This window comes from Oncorhynchus mykiss, chromosome 12, assembly GCF_013265735.2.
Source record: "Oncorhynchus mykiss isolate Arlee chromosome 12, USDA_OmykA_1.1, whole genome shotgun sequence".
Classification (NCBI taxonomy): Eukaryota; Metazoa; Chordata; class Actinopteri; order Salmoniformes; family Salmonidae; genus Oncorhynchus; species Oncorhynchus mykiss.
The window spans coordinates 60,884,424-60,908,186 of record NC_048576.1 but is presented as its reverse complement, the minus strand read 5'-3'; the positions used below and the strand labels follow the sequence as shown (position 1 = coordinate 60,908,186).

Here is a 23,763-nt window from a genome sequence, read left to right as displayed (position 1 = left end):
CCACGTCTTCGGCGCCGGTGAAGGAATAACTACACTGTTTGTATTCAGCCATATTCCCAATCACCTTGCATGGTTATACGCGATGGTTCGCGCTTTCAGTTTTGGGGTAATGCGGTTTCTGGTTATGGTAGGTTTTAATAGTCACAGTGGGTACAACATCTCCTATACACTTCCTGATAATCCCAGTCCCCGTATCAGTGTATTTATTAGTCTATGTTGTTCTCGGAGGCTACCTGGAACATATCCCAGATTCTGATTGGTCAGACCAGCGTTGAATAGTCCTTAGCACGGGTACTTCCTCTTTGAATTTCTGCCTATAGGAAGGGAGGAGCAAAATGGAATCATGATCAGATTTGCCAAAGGGAGTACAGGGGAGGGCCTTGTAGGCATCCCAGAAGTTGGAGGTCGAGTACTACAGGCAATGTTTTGATAGAACTTCGGTAACGTAAAATCCCCAGCTACAATAAATGTGGGCTTAGCATATGTGGTTTCCAGTTTGCATAAAGTCCAGTGAAGTTCTTTGAGGGCCGTCATGGTGTCGGCTTGAGGGGGAATATACAGGGCTGTGACTATAACCAAAGAGAATTCTGTTGGAAGGTAATACGGTTGGCATTTTATTGTGAGGTATTCTAAGTTGGGTAAAAAAAAGGGACTTGAGTTCCTGTATGTTATCACAATCACACCATGAGTAATTAATCATGAAACATACAACCCCGCCCTTCTTCTTCCCGGAGAGATATTTATTCTTGTCTGCGCAATGAACTGAGAACCCAACTAACTGAACGGACTCCGAGAGAGCCATGAGTATGTTACAATCCCTAATGTCTCTCTGGAAGGAAATCCTTGCCCTGAGCTCGTCAACTTTATAATCCAGAGACTGAATATTAGCGAGTAATATACTCAGAATCGGTGGGTGCGCCTCCTGAGTCGAACTAAAAGTCAGCTCCGAGTATCTCTTTTCCGCCGGCAGAGTTTTGGAACAGCCGCTTAGATCAGAGGAGGATCCGATTCGGGAAAGTCTTATTCCTGATCATATTGCTGATATTGCTGGGGAGTTATCACCACTCTGATGTCCAAAAGTTCATCCCAGCTGTATGTAATAACACAAAACATTTATTGGGCTAATCATTTAAGAAATAACACAAAAAATATATATATATTATAGTTTCCTAAGAAATTGAAGCACGACAGCCCTATCCGTCTATCCACCGCTTACGATTATCCCTGCATAAACAGAATATTCCTAAATTTACCCATGATACTATGCGGAACTGAGCCTGTACAAATCATGTAAAACAACAGTGAACGGAATAAGATGTTTACATGCCACATTATCCAGTCTACGATCAGCATATCCCAGGCATCTTAACTGGGATTCTCATAACGGGGATACAAGTTGATTCGGGTTGTTGTAAACAGGAATACTTGAGTATCCCAAATAATAACGGAATATTGGTGTGCATGTGAACATGGTGACTGGAATCGACTATAAGCCTACCTCAAAATTGATAATGGATCGGGCCATTTGATCAATAATGTATAGCTGTAAATACAGTAGAAAATCTACCCCTCTAGAATGTAATACCGGACCAGCTGAAGTTTGACATATAATGTCCCAAGATGTGAAAATAACATGGACTGACATAATAAAATGGCATTTTCATCATACTCTCTCTACTTTGAATTCTCACGTTTTGACAACTTACGCCCTTTGACTGCCAGCTCCCCAATACACACACACGCACACACACACACGCACACACAAACACAAACCCATGCACACCGTCAAGCACACACACATCCAAGTAGGCCTGTGTGTAGGCGTGCAAACATACCCTGGCTCAAACATTTCAACACACACACACAGATTCTTCGTAGGACCAACTTCTCCTTTTTCCTCAAGAAAATAAGCACATGACACAGTAAACCAAATGAAGCTGCTCTTAAGTTACTTGGCATCTCCCCACCTATCCACCTCTCTCTCTTTAGTAGTTAACAAAACTGTTTTACGGAGAATGTGATACTCTGACGGGAAGAGATAGAGAGAACCAACTAGAGAGAATAAGGGAGGGGTGAGAGAAAGGAGGGAGTGAACAGAAGGGAGGGACGGAGGAAGAGAGCGAGAGAAAGGTGCTTCATACAAGTACTAGTGCAGGGGACGTCATCCACACAGTACACGAGTTAAAGCCTGATGCCTTTATGGTGGATTGATCATTTCAAACCCAACCGTTCTCTCCAAGCAACATGTGGGTAAGTAAGATTGAAAGTCTCGTGGCACACATTGATATATGTCTGATCTAAACAGACACTGATCTGGATAATAATCGACAGAATATGACTTTGTGACTCTGTGAGGAGGCAAGAAAAAGGAGGGAAAGAGATGTTTCAAAAACGCAATCGGAGGAACTTTCATAGGCTTGTGTTACATTTACTGACATGCTGTTGTACTAATGTATCTCTTCATAATTCCTTTAAAATACATTTTTCAATTTCTTTAAATATGTTTTTTTTATTTATTTTATTTATTTATTTTATCATAGTTTTTTATTTATTTATCATTTTTAAGACAGGCCTACTTGCTTTTAGTCACTAATTTACAAACCAAATTAAAATGGATGGTGACATCACGGACAAGAATAAACAACAAGAAGTGGTGTTGGTAACTTCCTTAATTTTGTAGGCGTGTACTGAGCAAGCATTCTAAATCTACAGCGGTCCAGACAGTGGATGCTGTGAGGAGGTAAATGTATTTATACAGTACATGTAGGAATGTACACATAAAATAACCTCTCCATTCCTTCTTCCATTTCTTCCTTTACCCTTCAATCTATCCTTTTCTCTATAGGTCTCGTGACTTTTTTGGTTCACCGTTGCTGCAATCTCTCACGCTGCACCTGAAATAGACAGCTGAAAAGTAAAGTGAAGTGCAGGGGGAGGAGAAAACGGAAGAGCGAGAGAGGAAGAGAAGGGTTGTGTCTTTCCGGCCTATTTGCACACAAGTACACCCTAGTTAACCACAAGCCCAGCAACCAGGAGAGACAGCAAGAGAACAAAAGTTTGACTACGTAAATGCACTTCAAATGCTTAACACTCAGTCAAACCTTAGATTATTAACAAGAGCAAGGCCTGAAAGAAAGGGAAAATTCGAGAGCAGTGAAGATCAAAGCCTGACACAACCCTAGTCAAACCAAGAACCTCAGTAGCTGATGACGGATACTGCTTTTCTTTTCTAGAATGTGAATTTTTCTCCTCTAGACTTGTAAAACAAACCTGTAATACCTTTGAAGCCACAAGGCTGTCACTGACGCACCTCAGAGAGAGGAAGACAAACATAATCTGAGAGAGGTCAGCAAAACCCTTTAGTGACTGTTGACCTCCGTGACCCCTCTCAGTTCTTGCCCAGTATGGAGTGGGTACGACTGATGCTCGGGGCTATGCTCCTCTCCCTCCCTCTGCCCAGTCTCCCTGCCCAAGATAATGTCCCCATCACCGTACCTGAATATGGCATGGCAGCACCTACTACTGAGGACGGCACGATGGCAGCCTCTTCACCCGAGGCCACCACCAAGACAACGACTGCTCCTGTGGTCGTCACTACAGCACAGCCTGTCACTGAAATCACCCCGGTAACTTCTGTTCCAGTACTTATCATAGATAACATCACTATAGTACTAACAGACCCTGAGATCACAACCGTTCAGGAGCCCACCTCTGATGCACCAACTACTACTTCAGAGGCTGAGACGATGACACCATCCCCTGTGATCACTGAAGGGCCTGTAGATACGACCACTCCACCTGGCCCTAAATCCACCCTCTCCCAAGACGTCCTGACTACCACCTCTTATCTCCCAACCACATCCCAGGACCACCTGACTTCTGTTATCCCAGTCGGGCCCCTCCACACCACCCCTCATCTGACGAAGGACTCCTTTACTACACCTGAACCTATCCACACTGCCTCAGAGAGTACTGCCAGCCACACAGAGGGACTTACCCAAGCACCCGCCTCCCCATCGGTCAACAGCGCTCCCAGACATTTCACAACCCCCGCTATGACCTCCACCTACACAGATCATGACTCTATGGTGGGCAGGGTCAAGCGAAGTCCGCTCAGCTTGTTCTGGATCATCATCGCCATTCTCCTGGTCTGTGTTATATTCCCGGGCATGGTCTACTGCATATATCTGGGCGTCAGACGAAAGAGGCAGTGCCGCACCGAGTACTTTGGGTCCGGCGTCCGGAACGGGAAGAGTTCCAAGTGGAAGAAAGGAGCAGAGGAAGATGCCTGGGCGGGGCCAGTGAAGCTAGGGGGCGGGGACAGGGAGGAGGGTGAGGGCGTGGAGGAGGGAGGGAGCCCAGAGGACAACAAGAGAGAGGGGGCTGGAACAGATGTTGTGCTGAGCACATTCATAGCCAACGAGACCGAGGGAGAGAGGGGTGGGCCCGATGGGGCAGTTGGAGTGGCTGGGAGCAAGGAGGCGGAGAAATGGGAGGAGAAGGAGCCTCTGTTGTACATTGATGAGGGAGTGGAGGAGGTGCTGGAGAAAATGGCTCCTCCTTCACTTTCAAAATCTGACTCTGAGAAAAAGACAGGAGGGGGCAACAGAGAGGGGGAAAGTGAAAAGGAGATAGAGAGGGGAGAAGGGAATGGAAAGAAAGAAAATGAGAGTGAAAGAGGTGAGCAGAATGGAGGAGCGGCATTCTGTCTAACGACTGCAGTTTAAAAATAGAACAGTTTTCCATGAAAAAAAAGTTTTTCTAGATGATAATTGTAAAGGTTTCTAATATTTTTTGTACTACTGAAAAGGCCTTTAACATTGTATTGATCTGTGATTGTGTGCTCTATCAACAAAACGAATGGTTGTGTGTATAGCCATATGTTTTACCAGTTGTATTTTGTATGGTGTTATTTCTTAACCGTTTTCAGTTTAATAAAGTTTTAGAATGTGGAGAGAATGTGCTAGAATGAAGTTGTTGAACTTGACAGAATCTGAATACTTTTTGCTTAATCATTTGCTGTCCGCAAATGCACTTTATTTCTGGAACTGCTGGACTCAATAGCACTCAATTCATAGGGAGGAATCTTGACTTCCACTGAAGTTGAATATTCACTTAATCATGCATTGATGTCAATGGGAGACTAATTGAACATTTGACTTCAGTAGAAGTTAGGATTTGTCTCATAGTTAGGCTTTGATTTTATGTGTTGCCGATTATGGCCACTAGGTGGTGTCTTTCCCTATCTTTATGATCAGAGAACAGTTCAATTATGTAACCTGCAGTAAAGAGCTGGTGTGGTGGTGACGCACAGGCCTTCCGTTCTATTGGTCTGTTTTTGCACAGTTGCATCTGTTGCAAACATCTAGCAGAAAAACAACAGGTACCTCAAGCAGAGATCAAACACAGTTTTTCAGGCAAACAACTAAATCAAGGAAAACGCTCTGCTGTGATCACACATGAAACCTAGATATAACAACAACCACTTTTACTAAGATTGATCACTGTAAAGGCAATGTCCTTGGTAGGACATGTTACGTAAGTAAGCCAAAATGTTCTATTTTATCCTGGTCAAAACTCCACTACACCCCTCAACCTCCCTCAACCATTTGTTCAGGAAGGGGAGGAAGTGTGTGTGTGTGTTGGGGGGAGGGGGGTGCATACAACAGAATCAGAGGAAAAGGAAGAGAGAAAAAAATCTGCTACTATGGCAAATGAATGCCTTAAATGTCTCTCTGCTGAATAGGATAATCTGACAGAGAATGTTTGTTTGGAGAGGGAGAATGAGTGTGAGAGGAAGGGAGGGCGAGAGAGAGATGTTGTGAGTAAGGGGATGGGGGTGAGGAGGAAGATGCGATGGAGGAGGGATGGCAAAAATAATGAAGGGAGGGGGGAGCAAGAGAGAGAAAGAGAGAGAAGAGAGAGCGGCAACAACACAGTCACATCTGGAAGTTATTGAGAAGAGAAAGAGAGAGAACTGCATTGTAATAGAAAAGAGGGAGAAAGGATAGGGATGTAGGGATGTAGGGATAGATGTAGGGATAGACTTATTAGATGTATCAACTGAGTTAAAGATTTAAGGGAGGACAGTTTATCTAAAGGTTGACAAGAATTCTACAGTGGACAGAGAGAAAGGAATTGAGGAAAAGAAAGAGCGAGCGCCAGAAACTGGAATTCTATCCTAAGAACAATCCATACCGAGAGGGGAGGACGACAAAGAGGGGAAACTCAAATGTAGCTTTTTAATCTGGAGGACCGTTTAAAACAGAACAAAGGGGACTGAATCCAAACATATGTCATTGAGTTGAAATAAAATCAACTCAACAAAGAAGAAGAGCCAAGAGAACAAAAGAGGATTCCCTAGCCTGGAATTTTTCTACTTATTTGTTTGTATATCAAGCCTGTGGAGCCAACCGTCAGACAGGTACAGTAGGCTTAATTAAAACGCACACACACACACACACACACACACACACACACGTTAAAGGTCTCTGCCATGGCAGGTATGCCTTGACTGTGTATGCATGAATCCTAGTATATTGATTTATGACAATTTGGTTGTCTAAGGCTGTGAATCATTTATATTTCATATAATTTACAGCAGAACTTAAGCCAAAGTAGTTGTCTTCTTCTTCTGTAAGTCTGCCTCCATTTATGTCCATTCTAAGTGGTGAACAAGTAAAAACGCATAAAATACTTTGGCATTGTTCACACTACCAACATCAATGTCATTTTTGCTTGACCAAGAATTTTCTTCCCCATTTTCAAAGACCGCCGCCACTTATTGTACATCTATAAACAAACGAAGCACTCCTCTATTTCATTCTGTTCTAAGTATTTTTTTAAAGTCTATTCTACCACACTATTCTGCACTCTAGCATCAGCATGCCTTTAGAATGAGCTTCACTTCCAGTCGTATTATGAGTCATGTTTATCCTGTCTGTGGCTGGTCATGGTAACCTTCCACGACCGCCCTACATGAGTTCAATTAGCAAGCACGCACACAATTAGCAGTACAGCAGGAGAAGGGAGGTTCCTTCCTGTGCTCTGACAAACTGACTTCCTGTGTGTGGAACACACACACACACAACTAACCACAGACACACCATATAAATACCTTAACAACAAAACTAACCACAATACACAAAACCATCTGCCGCCACAATCACACCTCGAATGTGCTGTATGCCCAAGGTATACTTGAGTAGAGTTAAGTAGATTTCTCAAGTCTTGTCGTGAACTTGTTATAACCCAATTAGCTTGAACTTGATATTAGTATATAGAATACTTTGTTCTCTCTCTGTCAGGATGTCAGCCTCTCGGAGGTGCCTGTGCTGCGTGAAATACCTCATGTTCGTCTTCAACCTCATCTTCTGGGTCAGTACCTTCACATCTCTGTCCTTTGGTATGCCTCAGTTTTTAAAAGGCACAATCTGTTTGATTTTCTGCTGTCCAATAGTCATTTAAATAAATGACATACAGTACGCTATACCCATTGTTTTAATCTTGAAGAATATAGATTACCAAACAAAGCGGGAGGGTCCAGACTGTTTGATATCACAGATGGAGCGTTTAAGCTCCGATTCCAGTTCTGATCTGTTTCTGGTCTTTGTCTAGTCCTGTTTGTGTGGTTCTTCTAGCTCTCTTCTTGTCCTGTTCTGGCTCAGTTCTGATCTGTTTCTGGTCTTTGTCTAGTCCTGTTTGTGTGGTTCTTCTAGCTCTCTTCTTGTCCTGTTCTGGCTCAGTTCTGATCTGTTTCTGGTCTTTGTCTAGTCCTGTTTGTGTGGTTCTATTACGGTGTTCTTCTAGCTCTCTTCTTGTCCTGTTCTGGCTCAGTTCTGATCTGTTTCTGGTCTTTGTCTAGTCCTGTTTGTGTGGTTCTATTACGGTGTTCTTCTAGCTCTCTTCTTGTCCTGTTCTGGCTCAGTTCTGATCTGTTTCTGGTCTTTGTCTAGTCCTGTTTGTGTGGTTCTATTACGGTGTTCTTCTAGCTCTCTTCTTGTCCTGTTCTGGCTCAGTTCTGATCTGTTTCTGGTCTTTGTCTAGTCCTGTTTGTGTGGTTCTATTACGGTGTTCTTCTAGCTCTCTTCTTGTCCTGTTCTGGCTCAGTTCTGATCTGTTTCTGGTCTTTGTCTAGTCCTGTTTGTGTGGTTCTATTACGGTGTTCTTCTAGCTCTCTTCTTGTCCTGTTCTGGCTCAGTTCTGATCTGTTTCTGGTCTTTGTCTAGTCCTGTTTGTGTGGTTCTATTACGGTGTTCTTCTAGCTCTCTTCTTGTCCTGTTCTGGCTCAGTTCTGATCTGTTCTGGCCTGTTCCATTCTACATACTTACATACCATAAGAGATTGTAAATTCTGGTCTTAAACCAGTCTGATTCCAATCTGGCCTTGTTCTAGTTTTGTTGTGGTCCTGTTTCTATTATGTTCAAGTTTGGTCTATTTATTTGTCTCCCAAATCAATATATTTGTGATCCCAGATTAATGTGAACATGACCTTAGGCTGGGGAACAAGTTCACCATGCACCACGTGTAATGTACAGTATTGGCTAGCAACACTAGGATGTGAATACAAACTCTGAACTAGATATCATAAAGTGTGGGCTATGGAGTTTGTTTTTTTTTTTTAAGAGAAAAATGGTCATGATAAAGCCTCTGGTTGGCGGCACCAAGACATAAAATGACACTCCAATAACTCTGGAAATATGTTAGTTGGTAGGAACATATGGAAACACGCTCAACAGTAAGACTCCTGCCAGATCTCTACTTATGTAGGTCAAGCAGACAGCATTGATGATTTTGCTCTGTTTTAGCTATTAAAATGCTCAACTTATAACACAAGGTAGCCTTGTCCCATCTGTAAGTGCTTTTACACATGTAAACACATACAGATCTGGGATCAGTCACAAAAGGCAGGGTGAGTCCCAATGCAAAAACTTGCTTTCTTTCCCATGTCCTATCTTCTAACTATAGAGGCAACTACTTCTGACAGTTCACCTAGGAATAAACTACCACTTTACGTTTTGAGATTCACCGTAAGTCACCTTTTGTGTCTCCTGTCTCCTCTGTAGCTGGGAGGGTGTGGCCTGTTTGGAGTGGGAGTGTGGCTATCATTCACCCAGTCCGAGTTCTCCTCCCTCCCGCTGTCTTTTCCCTCACTCTCCGCAGCAAACCTACTTCTGGTCGCTGGAGGCGTCACCATGGTGACAGGCTTCCTGGGTTGCCTTGGTGCCCTGAAGGAGCAGCGCTGCCTGCTGATGACGGTGAGTCCCCATGACATCACAAAACATGGGTCCACCTCAACCATGTTAAATACCTTTACAAGTCAATTTACCACAACACACAAAACCACACACACTCACAGGTCCAAAGGATTAAATATCTAACCCATCTCTCTCTTTCTCTCTCTCCTTCCCTCCCCACAGTTCTTTGTAATCCTTTTGCTCCTGGTCTTGACAGAGGTGACTCTAACCCTGGTCCTCCATATCTTTCACAAAGAGGTGAGTCCAGTCTACCATCCATCTACAATCCTCCTGGCCACTCATAAGGATCCAGTTTCACCCACTAATGTTGAACAACCCCAAATGAGGGTCCTTAGTAAAGTTTTACCACTATATTACCACTAAATTAACAACCAGTGTTTAAAATAAAAATGATATACTGATACAGAAGACAGAGGTGGTACAGACTACATTATAGAAGCCTTCTGTAAATCTACATTATCCCCTATATCTGTCTCATATTCTGCAAGTATATCAAAGCCCACACTTCATCTTCATCTCTCTCTCTCTCTCTCTCTCTCACAGCTGGACACGAAAGCGCAGAATGAGTTAAAGGAGGGGATGAAGGGTTACTTGACAGACGAAGGACTGAAGAAGTCATGGGACAATGTGCAGAAAATGGTAGAGGAGGATGGGGGGTTAGGGGAAACCCACCAATCTCTAGTCTGTTACCTTATATGGTGCTTGTGTCTGTTCAGTGTGGATTTAGTGATAAATCACTTAAAACTGACTGACGATGATAGTAAGGACTTTCTGATCATACAAAACATTAACAACACCTGCTCGTTCCATGACATAGACTGACCATGGGAATCAAAGGGGAGGAGACAGATTAAAGGAAGATTTTTAAGCCTTTGTATGTGTGCCATTCAGAGGAGGAATGAGGCAAGAAAATATTTAAGTGCCTTTGAACGGGGTATGGTAGTAGTTGCCAGGCGCACCGGTTTGTATCAAGAACTGCAATGCTGCTGGGGTTTTCCACACTCAAAAGTTTCCCATATGTATCAAGATTGGTCTTCCAGCCAATTTGACACAACTGTGGGAAGTTTTGGAGTCAACATGGGCCAGCATCCCGGTGAAATGCTTTCAAGACCTGGGGGGGGGGGGGGGGGGGGGGGGTGCAACTCAAAATTAGGAAGGTGTTCAATTGATTTGGGGATGTAGGAGGTGGAACTGCATTTACAGCTGTCAAATCCACAAGCAGCCTATGCGGTAGGCTATTGCGTATACTGCCATGGGATGCACTGAGTCGCTTTAGAATGATATAAATCCTTATTTCGTTAAATGATTTTCAATTTGTGTCATTATTTCTCATTTTGTGCCCTGCATGCCTGTTCTGTAATCCGGCCCTGTCCCCTCTCCCATTTCAGGAAAAAGCTGAATGATGGGCTGGAGAAAGTAACCACTCTCAAATTCATAGAGCCATGGATGCCAGAAGGGTATCCTACAAAGCAAGTTAGATCTACTCAGAGTTTTCTAAAGCTAAACAGCTTCAGTTAGCTTCACATTCCAGCTCAGGCTTCATCCATATTACCGCAGTGGATATTGCTTGGCCGGCTGTAGCTAACTCTAGCAAGCTTGTAACTGCGCGTGCATGTCGCACATGGCTAGCCGAACACCAGACTTTTCATTAAGACAATGCTGAAATGTCAATCCATGGGCGAGTCAGTGCCACATTTTCAATTGTGCCGAAACCAAAACGAAAGAAAAGTTATCTTGCAAATTCAGCAGTGTGAAATAGGCTTTTAGAAATGCAGTTATTGTATTACTTATCGTTAATGCAGTCGTTGGTGTGCTTATCAACTCCATTTCCCCCCCACTCCTATCAATAGTTATTAAGTCATACAAAAGTGTTACATTGCGTGAAGTCGCATTCTGTCATTACATTGCGTTCTGTCATTACTAAATGTGCAATTTGATATTTTAACCAAAACATTTTACACACAAAAACTTTTGATTAATAAAATATTTAACCAGTCGACTTCCTCAAATGAAAGGGGACGATGCAATCTTTGCCATAGGGAGGGATCTGGTCCTCAACTTGCGGCTCAGTCATTTAATTCAGGGTAAATGGAGTTAGCCGTGAGTTCTGAAGAATTCGTTGCCATAGACATTTGCCTGGCTAAAAGATGAGCCACGTTCGTATGACCGGTAATAGCTAGTTGAACTCAACGTTGACCTAAGCTGCCCCCTAACTCCTTCAACCTGCTTCGTAGTATAACCCTCGGAACTGACCATCCATGGTTTTACTTTGTTTATAAACATTGGAGTAAAACAAGCTTATATTTTGGGTGGTTCAAAACAGATTGTGGTAAGACAGTTGCACTAAGCTCATGAAGGCCTTTATAAGTTATATTCTTCAAGAATCAATGGCTACATATCATTGATATATATATATATCTCAATATATATATATATATATATATATATATCCAAATATGGATGTAGCAATTGCAGATTGACCCTTTAAAGGGCCCTTACTTAACCAGAGTCAGCATGCTATTTGTAGCTGTTCCAGTAGACTTCCAGCCATTGCGCAAACATTAGTTAGCATTGGCTCACGAAGATACCTTCCTTCATACTGGACAGAGACATAAAAATAGCATCCATGAGTTCATCTGACTCTGCGTAAGTAGAAAAAGGGCCAACATCTGGCACTATCTCTTTAAATCTCCTTGATTGGCTAGAAATGTACATCCATGTGCATCAGTGAGTCTGAAGGGCTGTGCAGTTGCTGATCCCGGGACACATTTTTAGAGGCACATTTTCAGACAAACTAACTAAGGATCTGACAGAGTCAGAGACCAACAGAGATAATAACAAATATGCAATATTTGTTTCTTAGTTCAAGTGCTGCGGCGTCACCAACAAAACAGATTGGTACCTCGTGGTCAATGGAACGCTCCCCTTTTCCTGCTGCTCCGGTGGGATGGACCAATGTGTTGAAGAATGGATCGAGGTCAGACCACTTCTTAAATGTAGGGGGGGGGGGGGGGGTCAGGGGAGTCAAGATTCAACAGGCTGCGCACAAGACATTTCCCAGCTGGCTACATGTCTTGCTAACAGAGTCCAGATCTGCATGTGTGCTCACACTTACAAGAGTGTAAAGAATGACATGACTGTGACAATACAATACAATTTATTTTCTCAACTGCATTCTTTCAACACCCAATTCTCATCAACATATTGCTCTGCTTCTCTCCAACATCTGTCCTCCACTCTTCTCCCCCCCCCCCCCCCCCCTCCCTACCCAACCCCCATCTCCCTCTCTGTCCCCCACCCTCCCCTACTTCTCCTTTGCCCTTTTCTGTTTCCCATTTCCCTCTCCTCCTTCTCTCTTCCTGCATTTTCCTCTTCCCTCGCTCAGCCATGTTATCAGAAGGCCAGACAGTGGCTCCTGGACAACATCCCCTCTGTCCTGGTGTTTGGAGTCTGCATTGGTATTGTCCAGGTAATTACAACATATTAATAAATCAATCAATTAATCACAATCAATAAGCCAGGGTTGTAATTCCACCAAGCAGGATCATTGTTAGTCAACTAAATTTGATAAACAGCCAGATAAAACTTCACTTGCATGTTTATAAAGAAAACTTGAATCTTGCAGTAGTGGAAAACATACTCAAGTGTCATACTTGAGTAAAAGTAAAGATACCTTAACAGAAAATAACTCACGTAAAAGTTACCCAGTAAAATACTACTTGAGTAAAAGTGTCTGGTTTTAATTCTACTTAAGTGCAGTGGGAGAAAAGGTACTAAATTGTCACACTTGAGTAAAAGTACAAAGTAAAAGTAAATGCTATACATTCAATTCCTTATTAAGCAAACTAGACAGCACTATTCTCGTATTATTTTTAATTACGGACAGAAAGAGGCACACTCCAACATAATTTACACAGTAGTTGTGTTTTGGGAGTCCGCCAAATCAGAGACAGTAGGGATGACAAAGCCTTATATTCATAGGTGCCATAATTCTGTCCTGCATGAGCATTCTAAATGTAACACGTATTTTTATGTCAGGGAAAATGTATGAGTAAAAACATGCATTTAGGAATGTGGTGGAGTGAAAGTAAAAGTTGTCAAAAATGTATAGTAAAGTACAGATATCCCAAAAAACTACAAAAGTATTTTTTTACTTAAAAGTACTTTACACCACTGGAATCTGGGTTATTGAGAATGAGTGTTGTAACATATCTAAAATTGATTAACTAAGAAATATGAGCTACAAATATTAAATAAAAAATTGAATAATTTATGAAACTTATCTGGCAAACAATTCACTTAATCCAGTTTTGTGAAATATAGGTCACCATTTGTATAACTCAAATACATTCTCTTGTCGTTTCAGATCCTGGCCCTGATTTTCTCCCTGCTGATGTACTGCCAGATCCTCCGTGCTGAGAAGTACCTGGACTGATCTGGGACTGGTCCGTGAAGGACAAGAGGCTGAATGAGAGACTCCCTAGCTGGCACAGAGTTCATGTAACGTTCCCTTAAGGTTTTCCTTCGGTTATTTGAAAAATAACTTCCCCACAACGATGTGGGAACTAAAAAGTGTTAGCTGGGTCCTGAATGTGAGATAACAGCTGCTTGGAATGGTTTTTCAGAACATTAAATCCAGATCATCCGTGTGTTCAATTCTGTTAAGTTTGAAGTAAATGTATTTTAAATGAGCACACACATTTGAAGGGTTGTTTTCATCTGGATTGATTGTTCTTAGAACACTGCATTAAAAACCATGGGGCACATTCCAGGTCATCTTCATTGCAGTCATGTTGCTCAGATCAACGCCTGGAGAAGTGTAATGAAATTGTCTTTTAGAGATCTGATCTGCACAACACGACAGCAATACAGCCATGTAGTTATCCTGTATAAGGAATAAGATTATTAGTAACTATTGGGGACTACATGCTGCTTGTTACTTTTACTATTAGGCGATACAAATTATATTGTTTAGTTGTGGAAATGTAAAGTGCTTGCTCTGATGCCCATGGACAAGCAGTGGGATTTGCCCCAAAGAAACAGTTACAGTATTCTGTTCAACTGCAGCATCTTTTAACCAGAAGTCGAAACTATATGTTTAAAAGTGAGCCTTATCAAAAGCAAATAAAAATGTAAATCCATTGTAATTTGTATATGCTTGTGAAGTGGTATTTGTTTTGTTAACTTGCACATTTTGTAAAATACACTTAACCAAATGGATGAATCTCTGATTATGAATGTGGTAATAGTTTAAACAACTTGTTTTCCATATGAGGTGTTGTCGGTATGAATTCACTTCTCTTATATAGTTCTGAGATGAGCCTATGCTTTCAAATACTTATTTCTGTCCAATAGACAACTGAAGAGGTCAGGGTTTGTCATTCTAATGAAATAAATATCTCATATCCTTATAAATGGACTATCAAAGTACACTATTTAATTATGATCTCCAGTCGTAACACCAAGTAATGAAACCCAAACCAAAGACCACACTGTACACATTGGTTTTTGTAAAACACGTTTATAGAAAAACATTGATAAAAATAAAAAAAATTGTACAAGTACACATGATTCTCAGACAAATACAAGTGACATAATTCACGTGTCGTAGAGTTATAAAAAGCTAACTCCTTCTCCGTCTCTCACCACAGGAGAAACTGAGGTCAGGAAGGGTCTTGAGTTGTACCCGACTTGATAGGAAACAACTCCAGGCCTTAGTCATAGGTTAAAAATAAGTAGTGAGGATTTCCGAGCTGCCTTGATGGTGTAGGGTTGTCAGTCGCACTCCAAAATCTCTTCCAACTGGACAATACTTTCCTGCATATGGAAAATGGGAGATTAGAAATTGAGGGAAAATCAGCACCAGATGCCTGCTGTGGTCAGTGATGACTTCTGCCTCCTGGTGGTTGTGTTTGGAAACAACCTTTCAACTTTAGAACAGAGGGCGCCAATGTCCACATAAACAATGTTAAAAGATGGGTTAGCTTACAATGTCACAAACGTTGCGCACGCTTCAAAATGGGGCAGAAGTCCATGTGTTGTTGTGATTCTGGATGGCCAGAAGGCTAGCAACATTGACAAGATGCCGCCAGGTGGGGAATCGTACGTGGCTCGTTTCAGCTAGTTTTAGCTTGTTCTTGATACCATGTCTTGCTTTGAGGTGTTTTAAGTGATGTCCCTTCTATGCTAAATATGGCCAGAATTTACTAGCTAGCTAACCAACAACACAAAAATAGTGCTCATCGTGCAACTTTATATATGTTTTCAATAAACATTGGAGATATGTTGTCAACAAACTAAGTGAACCCCGTCTGATTTGCCCCATAGATTCGCATGTGTCGGTTTTGTTGCTCAACAACCAACCAGTCTATACAACCAAACAAGTTACTCTTATCAAATACATGCATATATTCATATATTTAGCTGTTTAGGAGAAATGGAAAACAAACGCTAAGCTAAATCTGCATTAAAATTTAAGGCTAACTTGCATTTTGCAAAAATATTTTAGAGAGTTCTGATAGGGACAGGGCAATTGGAGCAAACACTCACCCATCCTCCATGGCTCTTCACCCAGGGGGCAAAGTTCTCCATATAGCGTTCTGCGTAGCCCTGCATGCGCTGCATCCCTGTTGCTGTGACGACACGCCGCGACACCTCCATGGTGACGGCCACTCGTCTCAGCGTGGGGCTGCTGGCAGGAGGCGGCAGAGGTGAGGGCGTGGCCTGTTCCTGGCTGGCGAAGGTGTCCAGGAGCTTGGCGAAGGACGGGTATGAGAGACGGTTCAGCGTGGAGCGCAGGAAGGGGTCCGACTGGATCTGGGGGGGGCACACACAAGACAAGGGTAGGTAGTTAGTTAAGGTGTACGTAGTAGCAATGTAGGTTGTTCGTAATGGTGTAGGCAGGTAGTAAAGGTGTACATAGGTAGTAAAGGTGTACGTAGGTTGTTAGAAACTGTGTAGGTAGTTAGAAACTGCAGTGTCAGGTGATCTAGATCTAGTCCTACACCAGAAGTCTTACCTTGTAGTTGATGGCATCCCCTTCCATAGACAGTACCTGGACCAGCTGGCGCACCATTTCTTCTTTGTCAGGTTCTGAGGACAGGAGAGATGGATAAAAATAAAGAATAGCCATACAGCAGCATAGCATGTGTGTTTCCACTCACCAGGGGGAGGTTTGACCGGGGTGGTAGCAGGGCTGGGTCGTGGGCTGGGCCTTTGGGGTCTCTTCATACTGTGGGACCGCTGAGCAATCCTGTCCAGAGTCTCAGCCACCTCCTCATAGAACTCAGGAGGGTGTGCTACAGAGAGGGATGGGAGGAGAGAATAGTAGGAGTGTAATAGAATGGGCCTCCAGCTCTGGTCCTGGAGAGCTACTGGATGTTGCAGGCTTTAATTCCAGCTTTTGTTCCAACACTCCTGTTTGAAATAATCAACTAAAACATGCATGGTCTTCAGTCTTGACATTCAACTTAGAATCAGGTGTGTTGGTGTTAATTTCGTCAACAATAACTATGACGAAAAATAGTCGTCAACAGCCTATTGCCCCAGACAAAAACTAAATTACTATAACGAGACGCGCGTGCAAAAAAAAACTATTACCAATTGCTTTTCATTTTAGTTGACGAAAATATAACAAGACGAGAAAGTCCACGTGAGACTAAGAGACATTCACTTTGACATAAAGCTCATTTTCATCTGTTTTGTCCAAGCATAAGCATGCATAGCTGTGTAGAATACATAATGCAATCCTCTCATTGATCGATAACATGTTTCTGTTGCGCGAGCTGATTGAGTTGATCTGGCTCTCCCACACACAGCTCCCAGCAGTGGTGGAAAAAGTACCAAATTGTCATCCTGGAGTAAAAGTATAGATGCCTTAATAGAAAGTTACTCAAGTAAAAGTGGAAGTCACCCAGTAAAATACTACTTGAGTAAAAGTCTAAAAGTATTTGGTTCTAAATATACTTAAGTATCAAAAGTATAAATAATTTCAAATTAAGCAAAGCAGACGGCACCATTTTCTTGTTTTTAAAATGTACGGATAGCCAGGGGCATACTCCAGCACTCAGACATAGTTTACAAAAGATGCATGTGTGTTTATTAAGTCCACCAGATGATAGGCAGTAGGGATGGACAGGGATGTTCTCTTGATAAGTACATGAATTGGACAATTTTCCTGTCCTGTTAAGCATTCAAAATGTAACAAGTACTTTAGCGTGTCATGGAAAATGTAGGGTGTAAAAAGTATGTTATTTTCTTTAGGAATGTAGTGAAGTAAAAGTGGCCCAAAATATCAATAGTAAAGTAAAGTACAGATACCCCCAAAAACTACTTAGGTAGTACTTTAAAGTATTTTACACCACTGGTTCCCAGTCACTTCAATCACTCGTCTGCCTTTCTTTTGAGCTGATGCACAGCCAGGAGACTTCAATTGTAACAAACTAACCATTTTGCTCAGATCACATCCAGTTCTATTTTGCCATAAGCGTTATTTTCATCTATGGCAATAGCGAGTTGCGGTTACTTTTTAAGATTGGAAAAACACATGATTTTTGCTGAATATTATGAGTACAGTAATAATTCTGGCATTGTTGTAAAGCTCATATTCTCCCCTTTTCAAGGAAGTCACTTATTTACCCCCCTCCGACGGTTATGATGGGGAGAAAATCAGAGCTAAATTATTTAACCTGTAGGCTTTATATCCTATAGCAGCCTATGGTTAATTACATGTAAGGCTGGCATTGGTTACAATGTTGCCAGCTAAGGTATACGAGGTGATTGATAGTAGACCTAGTTGGACAAGGCTATCTGAATGTGCACATGATGCACATAAGAGGTAAATATTATTTAAGGTCCCACAGTTGACAAAGCATGTCAGAGCAAAAACCAAGCTATGAGGTTGAAGGAATTGTCCGTAGAGCTCCGAGACTTGATTGTGTGGAGGCATAGTTCTGGGGAAGGGTACCAAAACATTTCTGCAGCATTGAAAGTCCCCAAGAACACAGTGGCCTCCATCATTCTTAAATGGAAGAAGTTTGGAACCACCAAGACTCTTCCTAGAGCAGGCCGCCCGTCCAAACTGAGCAATACGGGGAGAAGAGCCTTAGTCGGGGAGGTGACCAAGAACACGATGGTCACAGAGAGCTCTCTGAGATGGGAGAACCATCTCTGCAGCACTCCACCTATCAGGCCTTTATGGTAGAGTAGCCAGACAGAAGCTACTCCTCAGTTTAAGGCACATGACAGCCCGCTTTGAGTTTGCCAAAAGACACCTAAAGGACTCTCAGACCATGATAAACAAGTTTCCCTGGTCTGATGAAACCAAGATTGAACTCTTTGGCCTGAATGCAAAGCGTCACATCTGGAGGAAACCTGGAACCATCCCTACGGTGAAACATGGTGGTGGCAGCATCATGCTGTGGGGATGTTTTTCAGTGGCAGGGATTGGGAGACCAGTCAGGATCGAGGGAAAGATGAACGGAGTAAAGTACAAAGAGATCCTTGATGAAAACTTGCTCAGGACCTCAGACTAGGGCGAAGGTTCACCTTCCAACAGGACAACAAACCTAAGCACACAGCCAAGACAACACAGTAGTGGCTTCAGGACAAGATTCTGAATGTCCTTGTCCTCCTGAATGTCCTTAAGTATAGCTGCAAATAGCAAGGGGTTCAAGTTGTGGGCCCACTGTGCCCCTTGGATGAGCTACCGCTGTACTAATTTTCAAGCTTGTCCAATATTAAAACTCAACATCGAACAGATCATGCAATGTGCTTTGATGTATTTTGGATTATTTTTAATTATGTACTTTAAAACGTCTACTTCACCAGAAACGCTAGACCGATTGGTACCAAATTTGGTATATAGCATCTATGTACTCATTTCTTCAACCAGGACTCCAGCTCAAACAATATGGCCACTATGAGCCAATGGTGTTCGCTGCTGAACCCCTAATAAATATGATAGTTTGAGGCAAACATTCATTGCTGCCGACTGTTCTGTTCCAAAATACGTACTGGGAGAGATGACTGACTGTTCTGTTCCAAAATACTTACTGGGAGAGATGACTGGCGCCACGGGTACTGGCCCTACGCCGATGGTCAGTGTGGATGGCCTCTGAAGACGCGTCTCATCCTTGTCTTTATCCTTTTCTGACTTCTTTTTCATGCTGAAGAAAGAGGAGATCTGGTTCTTCAACTTCTTTGCCTTTTTCTGCTGTTTCGGATCGTTCCCTTCTTCATCTGACATGGAGGAGGGGAACCTAACATCTTCCTGAGGTAATAGTAACAATGATGGATGTCATATACTGTATTAGATCAAATAATCACAGCTTTGTACATCATAACCACATTCCACAACTTATTACATTCCATAGTTTCAGAGCAGCAGTTTTGCTCTATGACCGATGTGGTCTTGTATAGAATTTAAAACAGCAGCTAAAATCAGTCACAGGTCTTCTGTCTGACCGAAAACCACAACAAAACTCTTAAAATGGGGGAGTGGGATACCAGCTAATTACAGTACCAGTCAAAAGTTTGGACATCTACTCATTCAAAGGTTTCTAGGGTTCTACATTGTAGAATAATAGTGAAGACATCAAAACTAAGAAATAACACATGGAATCATGCAGTAACCAAAAATAGTGTTAAACAAATCAAAATATTTATTTAGACTCTTCAAAGGTGACACCCTTTGCCTCAATGACAGCTTTGCACACTCTTGGCATTCTCTCAACCAGCTTCACCTGGAATGCTTTTCCAATAGTCTTGAGGGAGTTCCCACATATGCTGAGCACTTGTTGGCTGCTTTTCCTTCACTCTGCGGTCCAACTCATCCCAAACCATCTCAATTGGGTTGAGGTCGGGTAATTGTGGAGGCTAGGTCATCTGATGCAGCACTCCATCATGGATGGCGTATCGCTGAAGAATGCTGTGGTAGCCATGCTGGTTAAGTGTGCCTTGAAATCTAAATAAATCACTGACAGTGTCACCCCACACCATCATACCTCCTTCTCCATGCTTCACGGTGGGAACCACACACGCAGAGATCATCTGTTCGCCTACTCTGCGTCTCACAAAGAGACAGCGGATGGAACCAAAAATCGCAAAATCAGACCTACGGACAGATTTCCACTGGTCTGATGTCCATTGGCCCAATCAATTCTCTTATTCTAAGTGTAGTCGTTTCTTTGCAGCAATTCAACCATGAATACCTGATTCACTCAGTCTCTTCTGAACAGTTGATGTTGAGATGTGTCTGTTACTTGAACTCTGTGAAGCATTTATTTTTCGATGCAATTTCTGAGGCTGGTAACTCTAATGTACTTATCAGCAGCAGAGGTAACTCTGGGTTTTCCTTTCCCGTGGCGGTCCACATGAGAGCCAGTTTCACATAGCGCTTGATGGTTTTTGTGACTGCACTTGAAGTATAATGTTTTTGAAATTTTCCGTATTGACTGACCTTCATGTCTTAAAGTAATGATGGACTGTCGTTTCTCTTTGCTTATTTGAGCTGTTCTTGCCATAATATGGATTTGGTCTTTTACCAAATAAGGGCTATCTTCTGTATCACACCCCTACCTTGTCACAACACCACTGATTGGCTCAAACGTATTAAGGAAAGAAATTCCACAAATTAACTTTTAACAAGGCACACCTGTTAATTTAAATGCATTCCAGGTGACTACCTCATGAAACTGGTTGAGAGAATGCCAAGAGTGTGCAAAGCTGTCATCAAGGCAAAGGGTGGCTACTTTGAAGAATCTCAAATATAAAATATATTTTGATTTGTCTAACACTTTTTTAGTTACTGCATGATTTCATGTGTGTTATTTCATAGTTTTGATGTAATTCACTAGTATTCTACAATGTAGAAAATAGTAAAAATAATGAAAAACCCTTGAATGAGTAGGTGTGTCTAAACCTTTGACTGGTACTGTATGTGACATGTAATTTCTTAGTACATTTTAAATAATGCGTTGTGATTAACAACGTGGATCCATCGCACCTCGAGTTGGTCTCTGAAGAAGCCTGGCAGGCCTGGGTTGGTTCGATTTGGTCTTCCGTCCTTCTCCAAAGAGCCACCATTTTGTGTCTGGTCTGCACCGCTGTCTTTAGCTGAGCGACGGAGGGGCAGGGTGGAGGGCCGTGGCTGCAGTCGTCTCTTAATGAGGTCCTTCAAGCCGTGTTTCTTCTCCTCCACTGAGCTGATTGCTTCATCCAGAGAGTCCCAGCCATTGTCCGGCCGCTTCCTAGACTCCTTTGCACTGGAAAGAAGAGACAGGGGAGATGGATAAAGAGGTAGGATGATTGGATTGATTGCAAAAATTAAATATAATTGAAAAATAAAAGGTTAAAGAATATTGGGTGGCATTTTTAAAACATACAACTGGGATGGGGGTGAATGGCAGGGATGTGAGGTGATGGGGATGACAGGTAATAGCCTAGATGGGGGGGGGGGGGGGGGGGGCTACGTGAGAGAGTTGTTACCTGTACTTGTTGTGGTCTTTGTAGCTTCCCCCCACCGTCCCAAGCCGCTCGGTCGAAGGATTAGAGAGTGCGCTGCGGAGGAAAGCTTTCAGCACCAGACGAGTGTCTGCCTTGATCTCAACCAGAGAGATGGACGAGACAGAGGGGTTGGGAGATATAGGGTTGAGCGCATCAGTTGACATCACTGAGGGGTTGGGAGAGGTAGGGTTGAGCGCATCAGCTGACATCACTGAGGGGTTGGGAGAGGTAGAGTTGAGCGCATCAGCAGACATCACTGAGGGGTTGGGAGAGGTAGGGTTGAGCGCATCAGCTGACATCACTGAGAGAGAGAAATGTTATTGGCTGACACCTGACCTTTTTTGTGTCTTAGTATGCAGTATAGAAACTCCTACAAGTGCATGTTTAAAGTCAACTCCAAAGGCAGCCCCAACCTAAAGACACCAACGCTTTCATTAGTCAAGGGATTTGATTTGAACTTCCATCACTTTTATTGACCGACAGGCAGACTGACTGTATGTAGCCTAGATGCTTCCACAGATGGGTTAGCTGACAATGTCACAAAAATGATGTGCATGTTTCATTGGGGCCGAAGTCAGTGAGTTGTGATTCAGGATAGCCAAAACTACAAGAAACTGCTTTGTGGGGAATCGTAAGTGACCAATTTCAGCTAGTTTCATCTTGTTCTTGATACCATGTCTTGTTTTGAATGATTTCATGACAATGTTAATATGGCAAAACATTTGCTAGCTAACTAACCAACATCTGTAACAATGTATTTGAGACAAAAAGTGCTCATAGTGCAAATGTATTTATGTTTTCAATAAACGTTGGAGAAGAAATATAGTTTACAGTCTGTTTTTCCCCATAGTTGCAGAAAGTGTCGGTTGTGTTGCTAATGGAACAGTCTGATGCCATGGCACTCATAGGGAAGTGAAAGCAATGCCGTACACAAACACACGGCTGGAGAATCCAGTCTATCCACATTTCAATCATTCTACACACAAGAGTTCGAACACCAGTGTCGGTAACATTTACACATACATACACGTTTTAGTCATTAAATCTATGCAACCTGCTCAATCAGAGAAGTCAGAGTTCCTGAATTCCTAATCAGACCGTGTAGTCGTGGCAGATAATATTCACATTTTTGGTGACTAATATTCACATGGAAAAGTCCACAGACCAACTCCAAAAGGCTGTTGGAGCCATCGGCTCAGTGGGTTTTGTCCAACATGTCTCCAGACCTACTCATTGCCACAGTCATACCCTGGATCTAGTTTTGTCCCGTGGATAAATATTGTGGATCTAAAATGTTGTTCCTCAAAATCCTGGACTAAATCGGACCACCATTTAATTACGTTTGCAATCGCAACAAATAAACTCCTCAGACCCCAACCAAGGACCATCAATAGACATGCTATAAATTCTCAGACAACACAAAGATTGCTAGATGACCTTCCAGACTCCCTCTACCTACCCAAGGACTTGAGTAAAAACAAAAAGTTTTTTAATTGGTTAACCACCTAACTGTGAATCTAAATTTAACCTTTAATACCAGAGCCCTGAAGCAAGCTTCCAGAAAATAGGAACGGAAATGGCGCTCCGTCAAACTGGAAGTCTTCCGACTAGCTTGGAAAGAGTACCATGCAATATCGAAGAGCCCTCACTGCTGCTCGATCATCCTATTTTTTCAACTTAATTGAGGAGAATCCAAAATGTATTTTTGATACGGTCGCAAAGCTAACTAAAGAGCAGCATTCCCCAAGAGAAGATGGCTATCACGTCATCAGTGATGAATTCATGAATTTCAATGAAAAGATCATGATCATTAGAAAGCAAATTACAGACTACTCTTTGAATTGATATTTTTCCATAACTCAGTTGTCCTGAGTGCACAGAACTGCCAGGACCTAGAATAAATGGAGACACTTAATCCTGTATGTCTTGACACATTCATGGCAATAATCATGGCCTCTGAACCTTCCAGCTGCATACTGGACACTATTCCAACTAAACTACT

At 42.4% G+C, this 23,763-nt stretch overlaps 3 protein-coding genes across 3 annotated transcripts; 2 read left to right on the top strand and 1 right to left on the bottom strand.

Moving 5' to 3' along the window:
* The first annotated feature begins 1,907 nt into the window (after window positions 1-1,907).
* si:ch73-248e21.7 (mucin-6) lies at window positions 1,908-4,952 on the top strand. Its single transcript, XM_021626063.2, has 2 exons — window positions 1,908-2,250; window positions 2,846-4,952. Exon 2 carries the CDS (start codon window positions 3,405-3,407, stop codon window positions 4,725-4,727), a length of 1,323 nt encoding a protein of 440 aa, XP_021481738.1. The 5' UTR covers window positions 1,908-2,250; window positions 2,846-3,404; the 3' UTR covers window positions 4,728-4,952.
* An 882-nt stretch (window positions 4,953-5,834) lies between these two features.
* tspan4b (tetraspanin 4b) lies at window positions 5,835-14,410 on the top strand. Its single transcript, XM_021626080.2, has 8 exons — window positions 5,835-6,424; window positions 7,308-7,377; window positions 9,066-9,257; window positions 9,420-9,494; window positions 9,801-9,896; window positions 12,121-12,234; window positions 12,643-12,726; window positions 13,624-14,410. The coding sequence occupies exons 2-8, from the start codon at window positions 7,309-7,311 to the stop codon at window positions 13,690-13,692; spliced, it is 699 nt and encodes a 232-aa protein (XP_021481755.1). The 5' UTR covers window positions 5,835-6,424; window position 7,308; the 3' UTR covers window positions 13,693-14,410.
* Window positions 14,411-14,762: 352 nt separating this feature from the next.
* On the bottom strand, window positions 14,763-22,116 carry bcl2l12 (BCL2 like 12). The gene is made up of 8 exons (XM_036937959.1): window positions 22,098-22,116; window positions 21,744-22,017; window positions 21,262-21,520; window positions 19,311-19,527; window positions 16,421-16,555; window positions 16,276-16,349; window positions 15,807-16,073; window positions 14,763-15,074 (listed from the first exon to the last, which is right to left on the bottom strand). Exons 2-8 carry the CDS (start codon window positions 22,013-22,015, stop codon window positions 15,033-15,035), a joined length of 1,266 nt encoding a protein of 421 aa, XP_036793854.1. The 5' UTR covers window positions 22,016-22,017; window positions 22,098-22,116; the 3' UTR covers window positions 14,763-15,032.
* Between the last annotated feature and the right edge of the window lie 1,647 nt (window positions 22,117-23,763).

Bases quoted from the DNA above. Each gene is read 5' to 3' on its own strand.
- si:ch73-248e21.7 (XM_021626063.2), top strand. From the start codon at position 3,405: ATGGAGTGGGTACGACTGATGCTCGGGGCTATGCTCCTCTCCCTCCCT.
- tspan4b (XM_021626080.2), top strand. From the start codon at position 7,309: ATGTCAGCCTCTCGGAGGTGCCTGTGCTGCGTGAAATACCTCATGTTC. The intron at 7,378-9,065 runs GTCAGTACCTTC...TCTCCTCTGTAG, and splicing joins TCTTCAACCTCATCTTCTGG to CTGGGAGGGTGTGGCCTGTT. The intron at 9,495-9,800 runs GTGAGTCCAGTC...TCTCTCTCACAG, and splicing joins TCCATATCTTTCACAAAGAG to CTGGACACGAAAGCGCAGAA.
- bcl2l12 (XM_036937959.1), bottom strand. From the start codon at position 22,015: ATGTCTGCTGATGCGCTCAACTCTACCTCTCCCAACCCCTCAGTGATG. The intron at 19,528-21,261 runs GTGCGATGGATC...CTATTACCTCAG, and splicing joins TCTTCAGAGACCAACTCGAG to GAAGATGTTAGGTTCCCCTC. The intron at 16,350-16,420 runs GTGAGTGGAAAC...TCCTGTCCTCAG, and splicing joins CCCGGTCAAACCTCCCCCTG to AACCTGACAAAGAAGAAATG.